Source organism: Callithrix jacchus, chromosome 22 (genome assembly GCF_049354715.1).
Source record: "Callithrix jacchus isolate 240 chromosome 22, calJac240_pri, whole genome shotgun sequence".
In the NCBI taxonomy this organism is placed as follows: Eukaryota; Metazoa; Chordata; class Mammalia; order Primates; family Cebidae; genus Callithrix; species Callithrix jacchus.
The window spans coordinates 42,969,478-42,982,004 of NC_133523.1; the positions used below are offsets into that span (position 1 = coordinate 42,969,478).

General features: G+C 54.4%; 1 protein-coding gene across 18 annotated transcripts in view; it reads left to right on the forward strand.

The window, feature by feature from the left end:
* The first annotated feature begins 854 nt into the window (after positions 1-854).
* The window catches only part of TRPM4 (transient receptor potential cation channel subfamily M member 4), a 44,635-nt gene continuing 32,962 nt past the window's right edge, over positions 855-12,527 (forward strand). For 9 of the 18 annotated variants that reach the window (XR_013530833.1, XR_008478441.2, XR_013530834.1 and 6 more), the window contains exons 1-6: positions 855-958; positions 1,238-1,305; positions 8,784-8,958; positions 9,335-9,515; positions 9,665-9,828; positions 10,494-10,677. Coding sequence is in view for 9 of the 18 variants with exons in the window: in XM_035285307.3 (XP_035141198.3) it covers positions 935-958; positions 1,238-1,305; positions 8,784-8,958; positions 9,335-9,515; positions 9,665-9,828; positions 10,494-10,677 (796 nt within the window). In the remaining 9 variants the exon portion in view is untranslated. Of the gene's footprint in view, positions 959-1,237; positions 1,306-8,782; positions 8,959-9,334; positions 9,516-9,664; positions 9,829-10,493; positions 10,678-12,527 lie in introns of those variants that run through there. The other 9 variants (XM_035285312.3, XM_078359387.1, XM_078359388.1 and 6 more) reach the window with 5 other exon arrangements.

Consider the following 12,527-nt stretch of genomic DNA (forward strand, 5'->3'; position numbering starts at 1 on the left):
CCTTCACCCAAGTTTGTGTCCCTCTCTCTCCCCTCAATCTCTGGCCTCTCCTTTCTGAGTTCCTGCCCTTCGCCCCACTCTGGTTTTCACTACCGTCTGCCCTTTGTCTCAGTCAAGGTGGCTCCTCTGCCACGGCTGGCATCCACCTCTCTGGGTCCAAGTCCCCCTCTCTCTCTGGGTCCAAGTCCCCCTCCCTCGCTGGGTCCAAGTCTCCCTCTACCTGTATCTCTGTCCCCACTTCTGAGTCTCTGTCCCCCCTCTGAGTCTCCATCCCCCTCTCTCTCTCTGGGTGTCTGTCCACCTCTCTCCCTGGGTCTCTGTCCCCCCCCAGGTCTCTGTCCCCCCTCCCGATCCCCCCCACGGTCTCTGTCCCCCTTTCTCTCTGGATCTCTGTCCCCCCCTCTCTCTTTGGTCTCTGTCCCCCCTCTCTCTGGGTCTCTGTCCCCCCCCCGGGTCTCTGTCCCCCATCTCTCTGTGTGTCCATCTCTGGGTCCCTGCTGCCCCACCGTCTGACCCCTGCCCCTAATCTCTGTCTCACTCTCTTTGGGTTAAAGTAACCCCTCCCTGTCTGGCATCCCCCTTTCTGATCTCTGTTCCCTCTCCGCCACCGGCCCCCCAACTCCTTCTGTCACCCTCTCGCTCTGTCCCTCGGAGCCTCCCTTACGTGTCTGTCGCCCCCCACAGCCCCTGGCCCTTGCCTCTGCGTTCCCCCGGTCGCGGTCCCTCGGTCCCTTTATCGCGGCCTCGGGCCCGCCCTCTCCCCGCCTCCCGCTTTAGCGTCTCCAAGACTCCCCGCCCCTCAAACCTCGCCCCGCCCAGGCTGGGCTGAAAAGTGGCTGATCCGGTTTGTCCTGGGCGGGTCTGGAAGCGGAGCCGGCCGGCCGGAGGGAACGCCGGGGCCCGGGGCTACAGGAGGTTGCGGGGCCACGGCAGAATGGTGGTGCCGGAGAAGGAGCAGGTGAGCCCCGGACCGGGGTCTGCGGGAGCGCGGAGCTGGGGGCCTCACTTCTAGGCTCCCAGTGAGGAGGGCGCTGAACACCCCGATTCCTGGGTCAGACGCAGGAGGGGGATGGGAGGGTCCGGGTTCCAAGGTCCCGGGCGTAGGGGTCGCAGGGCGCTGGGGGCCCGGACTCCTGTGTCCGTGGAGAGCGCACGGGGTGGGTGGCTCTGTGTCACATAGGGCAGAACGGGGTGCCCCCCACCCCACTTCTACCGCGACACTTGTTCCTGTGCCCAGAGCTGGATCCCCAAGATCTTCAAGAAGAAGACCTGCACGACGTTCATAGTCGACTCCACAGATCCGGGGTGAGGAGTTCGCCCGGGGACTGACCCCAGAGGGTCTGCAGCCCGCTGACCCCACCCTCACGGCCACGCCCACCACTGGGCCACGCCCCTTTCCCCTTTCTAGGACTCGGGGACCTTCCCAAGGGCGTTCCCTGCCAGCGCTCTCCCTCTAGGAGGGTTTGGCTCTGTGTAGACAACCCCCCACCGCCCATTTGCCATTCTCCCGCCCGGGGTCCGTGTAGACGCTCCAGAGCTCGTTTCTGTTTCTTTCCACCCCAGTGTCTCTTCTGTGTGTCTCTGTCTCTTCATGTCATTTTTGGTGTCTCTTGTCTTTCCCTTCTGGGTATTTCTGTTTCATTCATTAGTTTATTCGTTCATTCATTCATCCGTCCATGCAAGAAACCCTCACTCAGCGCTCCCAAGGGAGGCAGTCCCTTTAGTCTGAGTCAACGGCCTTACCAGGGTTCAAATTTCCCTTAGGACACGTGCTGTGTGGCTTTGGGAAAATTATTTCGGCTCTCTGGGTCCCGTTTCTCATCTGAGCTTAAAAAGAGGCTTGATCTCCTGAGGTTCTTACGAGAATTAAACAAGTTAATGCTTGTGATCTTCCGGTAACAGGGCCCAGCGCAGAACCTGGGAAAATATCTGCAGTTCCCATAGGGAGGTGGCAATTATTGCTGCCTCTTGACCTGGCCCTGTGCTGGGTGGCCGGGGAAGCCACTTGACCTAGATAGCGTGTGTGCGTCCTTCAGGAGCTCCTGGCCTTCAGTGATGGCCTCTGAACCGGATTCAGGCTTTCTAGCTTTTTGCCTTTTTTTTTTTTTAAGACAGAGTCTGGCTCTGTCGCCGAGGCTGGAGTGCAGTGTCGCGATCTCGGCTTATTGCAACATCCACCTCCTGGGTTCAAGCAATTCTCGTGCCTCAGCCTCCCGAGTAGCTGGGATTACAGGTGCCCATCACCAGGCCCAGATTATGTATTTATTTACTGAGACAGAGTTTTGTTCTTGTTGCCCAGCCTGGAGTGCAATGGCATGATCTTGGCTCACTGCATCCTCCACCTCCCAGGTTCAAGCGATTCTTCAGCCTCAGCCTCCCTAGTAGCTGGGATTATAGGCATGCGCCACCATGCATCTGGCTGATTTTCTATTTTGTAGTAGAGATGGGGCTTCGCTATGTTGGTCAGGCCGGTGTTGAACTCCTGACCTTGGTGATCCACCTGACTTGGCTTCCCGAAGTGCTGGGATTACAGGCATAAGGCACCGTGCCTGAACAATTTTTTGTATTTCAGTAGAGATGGGATTTCACCCTGTTGCCCAGGTTGGTCTTGAACTCTTGATCTCAGGCAGTCCGCCTGCCTTGGCCTCCCAAACTGCTGGGTTTACAGGCGTGAGCCAACACACCCAACCCTCCAGTTGTTTTCAAGACAGTTTTTGGGGTGCGGTGTGGGAAGTGTCCACATTTCTACTTCAGTATCTGTTTTGTTATGAATATATATATCAGTGCAGTATGGCTGGTACATCATGGATGAACAGACAGATAGGTGCTTGTTGGACGTGAGTGCTCAAAACTTTCTACTGACAGGGCAGCCTGGTCAAGAGAATGTAGGAAACTCAGGTCTGGCCTGAGAAGAAGAAAAGCAGAGGACAATTATAGTAAGACAAGGGGTTCTAGCTGCCAGGGACTGGGCTCCGTGGGAGCTGCGAGGAGGTGTCTGCTTAAGACTGGGAGGGGACGCCAGGCATGGTGGCTCATGCCTGTAATCCCAGCACTTTGGGAGACCAACCTGGGCAGATCACAAGGTCAGGAGTTTGAGACCAGCCTGGCCAACATGGTGCAACCCCATCTCCACTAAAATACAAAAATTAGCTGGGCGTGGTGACCGGCACCTGTAATCCCAGCTACTCGGGAGGCTGAGGCAGGAGAATCACTTGAACCAAGGAAGCGGAGGCTACAGTGAGCTGAGATCGCATCACTGCACTCCAGCCTGGGTGACAGAGCGAAACTCCATCTCAAAAAAAAAAAAAGAAAGTGATTTGGAACAGCGTGTGCGAAGTCCTTGCTAAGGACTGTGTGGTTTGGCTTGAAAATGAAGCAAAGCTCAGGGTCCAGAGAACACTGTCAGGAGTGAAGATGCTGCAGAAGAGGGCGGGCCAGAGTTTGCCGGGTGTCAGAGGTCCTCCTGAGGGGCTGGGACCTTGTCCTGGGGAGCTGGGGCGTCACCGCAGGGGTGGGGTTGGCTCTGCATGTGGAGAAGCCTTCTGGGGCTGGGAGAGGATGAACAGGAGGCTGGATAGAGGGTCTGAGCAGGAGGTGAAGTGTCCTGAGCCAGCTCAGAGCTTTTGGGACACAGAGAGGAGGGGACGGGGCAAAGACTCGGGGGACAGGAAGGTAGAGCCTGGGGACTGATGCAAGGGAGAGAGAGGCACACCCATTGTTGGATGGCTCCCGGATGGACGGACGTGTGGTCTGCGGACTGGGACACGGCGGGGCTGTTCCTGAGATGGAGAACTCGGGAGTGTGAGCAGGCCTGGGAAATGGTCGCTGAGTGCAGCGTGGGACTGTGTGCATGTGCATGGCCCTGGGGCATCCGGGGGCATGCGGAGACAGACTTGGGAAAGGTCTGGACTGATGTCCAGGGTCTGAGAGGTCCGAGTTGCAGATGGTAATTGAAACTGAGAGTGGGTGAGATGTCAGGGGGAAAAAACGTGTCAAGTCAGGGGAGTTGCAAGCTGGTGATTCTGTGGCCAGTTGTGTGTGTGTCTGTGTGTTTCGAAGAGCGTTTAGGCCAGGCGCAGTGGCTCACGCTTGAAATCCCAGCACTTTGAGAGGCCGAGGCAGGTGTATCATGAGGTCAGGAGTTTGAGACCAGCCTGGCCGATATGCTAAAACCCCATTTCTAGTAAAAAACACAAAAATTAGCTGGGCATGTGGCAGGCGCCTATAATCCCAGCTACTCGGGAGGCTGAGGCAGGAGAATCTCCTGGACCTGGGAAGTGGGGGTTGCAATGAGCTGAGATCGTGCCACTGAACTCCAGCCTAGGTGACAGAGTGAGACTCCATCTTTAAAAAAAAAAGCCCTTGGCTCACGCCTATAATCCCAGCACTTTGGGAGGCTGAGGCAGGTGGATCACAAGGTCAAGAGATCAAGACCATCCTGGTCAACATGGTGAAACCCCATCTCTACTAAAAATACAAAAATTAGCTGGGTATGGTGGCGCGTGCCTGTAATCCCAGCTACTCGGGAGGCTGAGGCAGGAGAATTGCTTGAACCCAGGAGGCGGAGGTAGCAGTGAGCCGAGATTGCGCCATTGCACTCCAGCCTGTGTAACAAGAGCGAAACTCCATCTCAAAAAAAAAAGCACTTAAAAATACCTACTTTCTGTCTCTCTCTCTTTTTTTTTTTTTTTTTTTTGAGACACAGTCTCGCTTTGTTGTCCAGGCTGGAGTGGCACGATCACGGTTCACTGCAGCCTTGACCTGCTGGACTCAAGCAGTCCTCCTACGTGAGCATCCCCAGTAGGTGGAGCCACCGCCATGACTTGCTAATTTTTAATTCTTTGTAGAAAATACTCAGGTGTATTTTTTTTTTAGTCTTCCTGTGTTGCCCAGACTGATGTCGAACTCCTGCCCTCCAGGGATCCTCCCGCCTCATCCAACCAAAGTGCTGGAGTTACAGGCGTGAGCCACCACACCTGCCTACTTCTTTTTTTTTCTTTTTGAGACAGAGTCTTGCTCTGTCATCCAGGCTGGAGTGCAGTGGCACAATCTCAGCTCACTGCAACCTCTGCCTCCCAGGTTCAAGCAATTCTCCTGCCTCAGCCTCCTGAGTAGCTGGGATTACAGGCGCTCACCACCACGCCTGGCTGATTTTTATATTTTTAGTAGAGATGGGGTTTCACTGTGTTGCCTAGGCTGGTCTTGAACTCCTGACCTCAAGTGATCTGCCCGCCTCAGCCTCCCAAAGCGCTGGGATTAAAGGCCTGAGCCACCAAGCTTGGCCCTGGCTACTTCTTTCTGTTGAGTTACTCGCCTGGCCTCTGCAAGCATTGAGTTTGAGAATCATGTAGAATCATGTAATTATCATGAGAATCATGTAGTATCATGGAATCATGTGAGCATCACACTGGGAATACCTACACTCAAGGGAGGTGAAAAGGAAGAGAAAGCCACAAACAAGGCCGGCATGTAGCAGCCGGGGCGGGACGAAGGCCAGCGGGGCAGGTGTACCCCGCCAAGGAGAAGGTTTTCCAGGATGAGAGCCTTTCAGCTGTGACCAGAGCCACTTGTGATAGTCAGATGAGATGTGAATAGGGGCCCTTGTATGTGGGACCAGGCGGGTAATTGCTGATTTTTATCAAGAACAATTTCAGGTCAAGCGCAGCGGCTCACGCCTGCAATCCCAGCACTTTGGGAAGGATTACAGAGACAGGGTTTCACCATGTTGGCAAGACTGGTCCTCAACTCCTGATATCAGGTGATCTGCCTGCCTTGGCCTCCCAAAGTGCTGGGATTACAGGCATGAACCACTGCACCTGGCCTGAATTTTTTATGTGATTTTAATTTTAACTTATGAGAACAGACAGCGCCCCATGGATATAAAGAACCCCATGTGGCTATCGTATTGGACACACAGGCTCTGGACCATTCCTTGAAGACCTTTTAATTAATTAATTAAATTTATTTTTATTTTTATTTTTGAGATGGAGTCTTGCTCTTGTTGCCCAGGCTAGAGTGCAGTGGCACCATCTCGTCTCACTGCAACCTCCACCTCCTGGGTTCAAGTGATTCTTCTGCCTCAGCCTCCCAATTAGCTGGGACTATAGGCGTGCACCACCATACCCAGCTAATTTTTTGTATTTTTAGTAAAGACGGGATTTCACCGTGTTAGCCAGGATGGTCTCCATCTCATGACCTATGATCCACCTGCCTCTGCCTCCCAAATTGCTGGGATTACAGGCATGAGCCACCTCACCCGGCTATTTATTTTTGAGACAGAATCTCGCTCTGTCACCCAGTCCGGAGTGCAATGGTGCGGTTTCAGTTCACTGCAACCTCCGCCTCCTGGTTCAAGCGATTCTGCTGCCTCAGCCTCCCAAGTAGCTGGAACTACAGGTGCATGCCGCCACAGCTGACTAATTTTTGTATTTTTAGTAGAGACGGGATTTTGCCATGTTGGCCAGGCTGGTCTTGAACTCCTGACTTCGTGATCCACTTGCCTTGGCCTCCCAAAGTGCTGGTATTACAGGCATGGGCCACCACTCCCAGCCTATTTGTGTTTTTACTTTTAGTGACATGGTCTTGCTCTGTTGCCCAGGCCGGACTGCAGTGGTGTGATCGTGACTTACTGCTGAGCTCAAGCGATCCTTCTGCTGCGGTCTCCTGAGTGGCTGGAACCACAGGCTTGCACCACCATACCTGGCTAATTAAAAAAAAATTTTCTGTAGGGATGAGGTCTTGCTCTATTGCCCAGGCTGGTCTCAAACTCCTGGGCTCAAGCGGTCCTTCTGCCTTGACCTCCCAAAGTGCTGGGATTCTGCCCAGCTGTCCTTGAAGTTTTGCTCAGAAGAGCAAACTTCCTGGGACGTAGCTGCTGGGGAACTGGGGGGTCTGAGGACGGAACTGAAATAGGAGACAAAGTGGGTAAACCGAGGCATGCCAGGGCCCTGGAAGTAGCTCTCGCTGTGCCAGGACCTGGCCTACGTGTGCTTGGTTCATCCTGTGTGTGGATCAGTCAGCCTGGTTAGTGTCTTTACGGCTTTGGTGAAATCCTTGTAGCACCTCTGCTATCCCTTCTGCAACATTGCTCTGAAATCCGCTCGCTTGCTTTGAGTAAATACAGGTCTCATAGGTCTCCCCCGATAACTGAACTCCATCTGGAATCTGGAACAAAACAAATTAGATACATTTTTTCTTCCCTTTCTCTCTCCCTCCCTTCCTTCTTTCTCTCTCTTTCTCCCTCCCTTCTTTCTTTCATTTTTCTTTTTTTTTTGAGACAGAGTTTTGCTTTTTTCACTCGGGCTGGAGTGCAATGGTGTGATCTCAGCTCACTGCAACCTCCACCTCCCAGGTTCAAGTGATTCTCCTGCCTCAGCCTCCCGAGTAGCTGAGATTACAGGTGCCCGACACCACGCCCAGCTAATTTGTGTATTTTTTAAGTAGAGACAGGATTTCACCATCACCATGTTGGCAAGGCTGGTCTTGAACTCCTGACCTCAGGTCATTCACCCTCCTCGATCTCCCAAAGTGCTGAGATTGCAGGCGTGAGCCACCACACCCAGCCAACTTGTGCATTTTTTTAGGCAGGGGAAAGATTTTTATGTGACCACCATAAATGGAAAACTTCTTCCATTTGCTGCAAAGAGAAAGAAGCCACACAGAAGCCAAACACAATGAAAAGCAAACAGAGGTGTTTCCCTCCTGGCTAGAGGGCTGTTGCCAGCTCAGGTTTTTGAGCCCGAGGCCTGCTTTTCTCTTGAAAAAGAGTAGCAAAGGGTTCGGCATTCAGAGTATTCTGGCACCGGCTCAGCCTCTCTCCTTGATGGTCGGTAGTCAGGAGAACTGAAAAAGGAATGACTTTCTCCCTGCGTTATTCAAGGTTATTTAAAGCTGTGTGAAGTTCGTGTCGCGTTGCCTCTGGCTGGGACTCTGGCATGTGAGTCTCATTTCAGAAAACTGCGTTCTTTCCCTGGCTCCTCATAGCTCCGTGGAGTAGGCTGCGCTATTATTGTCTTTTCATCAGAGGAGGAAATCTAGGCTCAGAGAGGTGAAGCCGCTCAGCCAGAGTCACACAGCCGCATCCGCCCCTAGCACGTGGGCTCTCCCTGAGTTACTCCCTGGATCTTTCTTTTCTTTTCTTTTTCTTTTTTTCTGAGATGGAGTCTTGCTCTGTTGCCCAGGCTGGAGTGCAATGGCACAATCTCAGCTCACGGCAACCTCTGCCTCCCAGGGTCAAGTGAGTCTCCTGCCTCAACCTCCCGAGTCGCTGGGATTACAGGTGCCTGCCATCACGCCCGGCTAATTTTTGCATTTTTGGTAGATGTGGGGTTTCATCATGTTGGCCAGGCTGGTCTCGAACTCCTGACCTCAGGTGATCTGCCCGCCTCAGCCTCCCAAAGTGCTGAAATTACAGGCGGGAGCCGCTGCACCCGACCTGGATTTTCCTTTCCATGGTGAGCACCACATGTGTGGATGGGGGATGGCGAGGACACCCCGATGGGCATCTGCCTTTCACTTGAGGCTCTGCAGGTGACAATGACCGACCTCTTCATGCTCAGACTTTCTGGAGTCACTGGCTTCCTTCTTGTGGGGAAGCGGGACTGTCCTCGGCTCCAGTCTCTCCCTGGGGCGGTCGGAGCCAGGGTCAGGGGCAGAGTGGACTCTGACTGCCTCTGGATGTGGGGTCAGTATAGACAGCCCCCTCCACAGAAGTATGAACAGGCAACAGAATGCTGGGGCGGGGAGGGCAGCCCTGGGTTCATATTCTGCCCTCGAACCCCCAGAGGGACCTGGTGCCAGTGTGGGCGCCCCCGGACCACCCACCCCGCTGTGGCCACAGAGGACGCCTTTGGGGCAGCCGTGGTGACCGTGTGGGACAGTGATGTGCACACCACGGAGAAGCCCACAGACGCCTACGGAGAGCTGGACTTCATGGGGACCAGCCGAAGGCACAGCCATGTGAGGCAGGCCTGTCTGCGGGCCTGGGTGCTGGAGGGCTGCATGCTCAGGGCTCAGAGTGGAGCCGGGACCCCTGAACGCTGCCCCTCCGCCCATCCTGTCTTTGCTCTCTGTGTCCCCTCCACCCCACCTGTCTTCTCTCCGACGAGATCCCCTTCCTCTCTCGGTCTCTGTGCCTCTGTGTCTCGGTCTCCCTCTGTCTCTGTGTCCCTCTCTCTGGGTCTCTGTCCCCCTTTCTCTCTGGGTCTCTGTTCCCCTCTCTCTCTGGGTCTCTGTCCCCCTCTCTCTCTGGGTCTCTGTCCCTTCTCTCTGGGTCTGTTTCCCTGTCTCTGAGTCTCTGTCCCCTCCCTGTGTCCCCCCTCCCATGTATCCACAGTTTCTCCGGCTCTCTGACCGAACGGATCCAGCTACAGTTTATAATCTGGTCACACGCATGTGGGGCTTCCGTGCCCCAAACCTAGTGGTGTCAGTGATGGGGGGATCAGGGGGCCCTGTCCTCCAGACCTGGCTGCAGGACCTGCTGCGTCGTGGGCTGGTGCGGGCTGCCCAGAGCACAGGTGACCAAGGGGGTGGGGCCGTCTCCCAGGCCTCGGTCTGCCTGCCATCTCCTCACCATGCTGGGGGTCTCCCCCGCCCCAGTCTCTGTGTGTGTGTCTCTGTCTGACTCTTGATTTCTCTCCCTCTGAGTGTTCCTTGGTGTCTGTAGGGGCCTGGATCGTCACTGGGGGCCTGCACACTGGCATTGGCCGGCATGTTGGCGTGGCTGTGCGCGACCATCAGACGGCCAGCACTGGAGGCACCAAGGTGGTGGCCATGGGCGTGGCCCCCTGGGGTGTGGTCCAGAAAAGAGACATCCTCACCAACCCCAAGGTATGACCCAGGGACTTGGAAAAGGAGGGGCCTGGGCCTTGACTCCTGGGTCTGAGGGTGGAGAGGCTTGGGGAGCTGGGACTCCTGAGTCTGAGGGGGGAGGGGCTGGGGTTCTGGTGACCGAGGAGGAGGGGCTGGGGCCTGGACCCTGTGTTTGACGGAGGAGGGGCTGGGGGGCCTGGACCCTGTGTCTGAGGGAGGAGGGGCTGGGGCGTGGACTCCTGTGTCTGAGGGAGGAGGGGCTGGGGGGCCTGGACCCTGTATCTGAGGGAGGAGGGGCTGGGACCTGGATTCCCGGGTCTGAGGGAGGAGGGCTGGGGGCCTGGATTCCTGGGTCTGAGGGAGGAGGGGCTGGGGCCTGGATTCCTGTGTCTGAGGGAGGAGGGCTGGGGGCCTGGACCCTGTATCTGAGGGAGGAGGGGCTAAGACCTGGATTCCCGGGTCTGAGGGAGGAGGGGCTGGGACCTGGATTCCTGGGTCTGAGGGAGGAGGGGCTGGGACCTGGATTCCCGGGTCTGAGGGAGGAGGGGCTGCGACCTGGATTCCCGGGTCTGAGGGAGGAGGGCTGGGGCCTGGACTCCCGGGTCTGAGGGAGGAGGTGGGGATTGTGTCTGTCCTTCTGGCCCTGACTTGGAGGCGCTCTGATCCGGCCATTTTCCCCTTAGGGCTCGTTCCCCGCACAGTATGATTGGCGCCACGACCCGAAGGACGGGGTCCAGTTTCCCCTGGACTACAACTACTCGGCCTTCTTCCTGGTGGACGACGGCACGCATGGCCGTCTGGGGGGCGAGAACCGCTTCCGCTTGCGCTTGGAGTCCTACATCTCCCAGCAGAAGGCGGGTGTGGGGGGTGAGTGGCTTCCGGAGCCCAAGACCCACCGCCATCCCCAGTGCTCAGGATCCCAGTAGTCTGTTCTGCTCGAAATTTGGGGAATTAAGTGTCTATCCCCATCTTTTTTTTTTTTTTGACGGAGTTTCGCTGTTGTTACCCGGATGGAGTGCAATGGCGTGATCTCGGCTCACTGCAGCCTCCGCCTCCTGGGCTCAAGGTGTCTTTTCCACCTCAGTCTCCTGAGTACCTGGAACCACAGGTGCCCATCATCATACCACGCCCGGCTAACTTTTTGTATTTTTGATAGAAGTGGGGTTTGCCATGTTGCCCAGGCTGGTCTCAAACTCCTGACCTTGTGATCCACCCACCTCGGCCTCCGAAAGGCTGAGATTACAGGCGTGAGCCACCGCGCCCAGCAATAAAATGTAAAAAGCTACATTTATATGGTGTCTATTGCTATAAAAAAGGCTACCATTTTTATGGGGTTAGATCTATCTTTTGTCTCTTTTATAACCTCCTTGGTTGCCTGTCTGAGAAAGGCCCATCCCACTCCCCGACAAGCCTTCTCTTCAGTCTTCTTTTAGTATCTCATGGTTTATATTTACACCTCTAATCCATCTGGAAATGGTTTTTACATATTTTGAGGTCAGGCGTCTATATTTCTTTTCTTTTTTTTTTTTTTTTTTTTGAGACAGAGTCTGGCTCTCTTACCCAGGCTGGAGTGCAATGGCATGATCTCAGTTCACTGCAACCTCCACCTCCTGGGTTCGAGCAATTCTCCCCTCTCGGCCTCCCAGGTAGTTGGGATTACAGGCATGTGCCACCACGCCCGGCTGACTTTTTGTATTTTTAGTAGAGACGGGGTTTCACTATGTTGGCCAGGACGGTCTCGATCTTCTGACCTCGTAATCCACCTGCCTCAGCCTCCCAAAGTGCTGGGATTACAGGCGTGAGCCACCGCGCCCCACCAGGAGTCTGTATTTCTGTTTGTCCAAATGAGAAGCTGTTTTCTTTATGACCATTTAGTAAATAAACCATCCTTTCCTGGCCGAGTAGAAATTCTTGGCAGTGTGTATTCAGATCCTTCATCTGCTGAAATCTGTTTCAAAAACTTTAAGAAAAAAATTACCTACTTATATATTCCTGTGGCCAAACTCTGCCTTGATTATAGCAGTTTAAAGAGGTTTTCAGGCCAGATGTGGCGGCTCACGCCTGTAACCAGCACTGTGGGAGGCCAAGGCAGGTGGATCACCTGCACCTGGGAATTCAAGATCAGCCTGGCAACACAGTGAAACCCCATCTCTACAAAAAATACAAACAATAGCCAGGCATGGTGGCACATGACTAGTCCCAGCTACTGGGGAGGCTGAGGTGGGAGGATCGCTTGAGCTCAGGAGGTCCAGGCTGCAGTGAGCTGAGGCGGCATCACTGCATTCCAGCCTGGGTGACAGAATGAGACCCTGTCTCCAAAATATAAATAAATAAAGATATTTTAATATATGTTAGTGAAAGCTTCTCACTGTCCTTTCTGAAAAATTTCTTGGCTCTTCTCTGACATTTATTTTTCCATTTGAAGTTGAAAATTATTCTGTCCCATTTAAAATACGGTAAACACCTCCAAACCTCCTCTCATAGCCCCCTCTTTCCCCAGACATAATTATTGAATTAATGTGCTAATTTGTGACAAGTTGACTTACTGTTAGTTTTTCCACTTATTAGAGTCCCATTCTGTGCCCAGGCTGGAGTGCAGTGGCGCGATCTCGGCTCACTGCAACTTCTGCCTCCTGGGTTCAAGCGATTCTCCTGCCTCAGCCTCCCAAGTAGCTGAGACTACAGCCAGGCTCCACCACGCCTGGCTAATTTTTGTA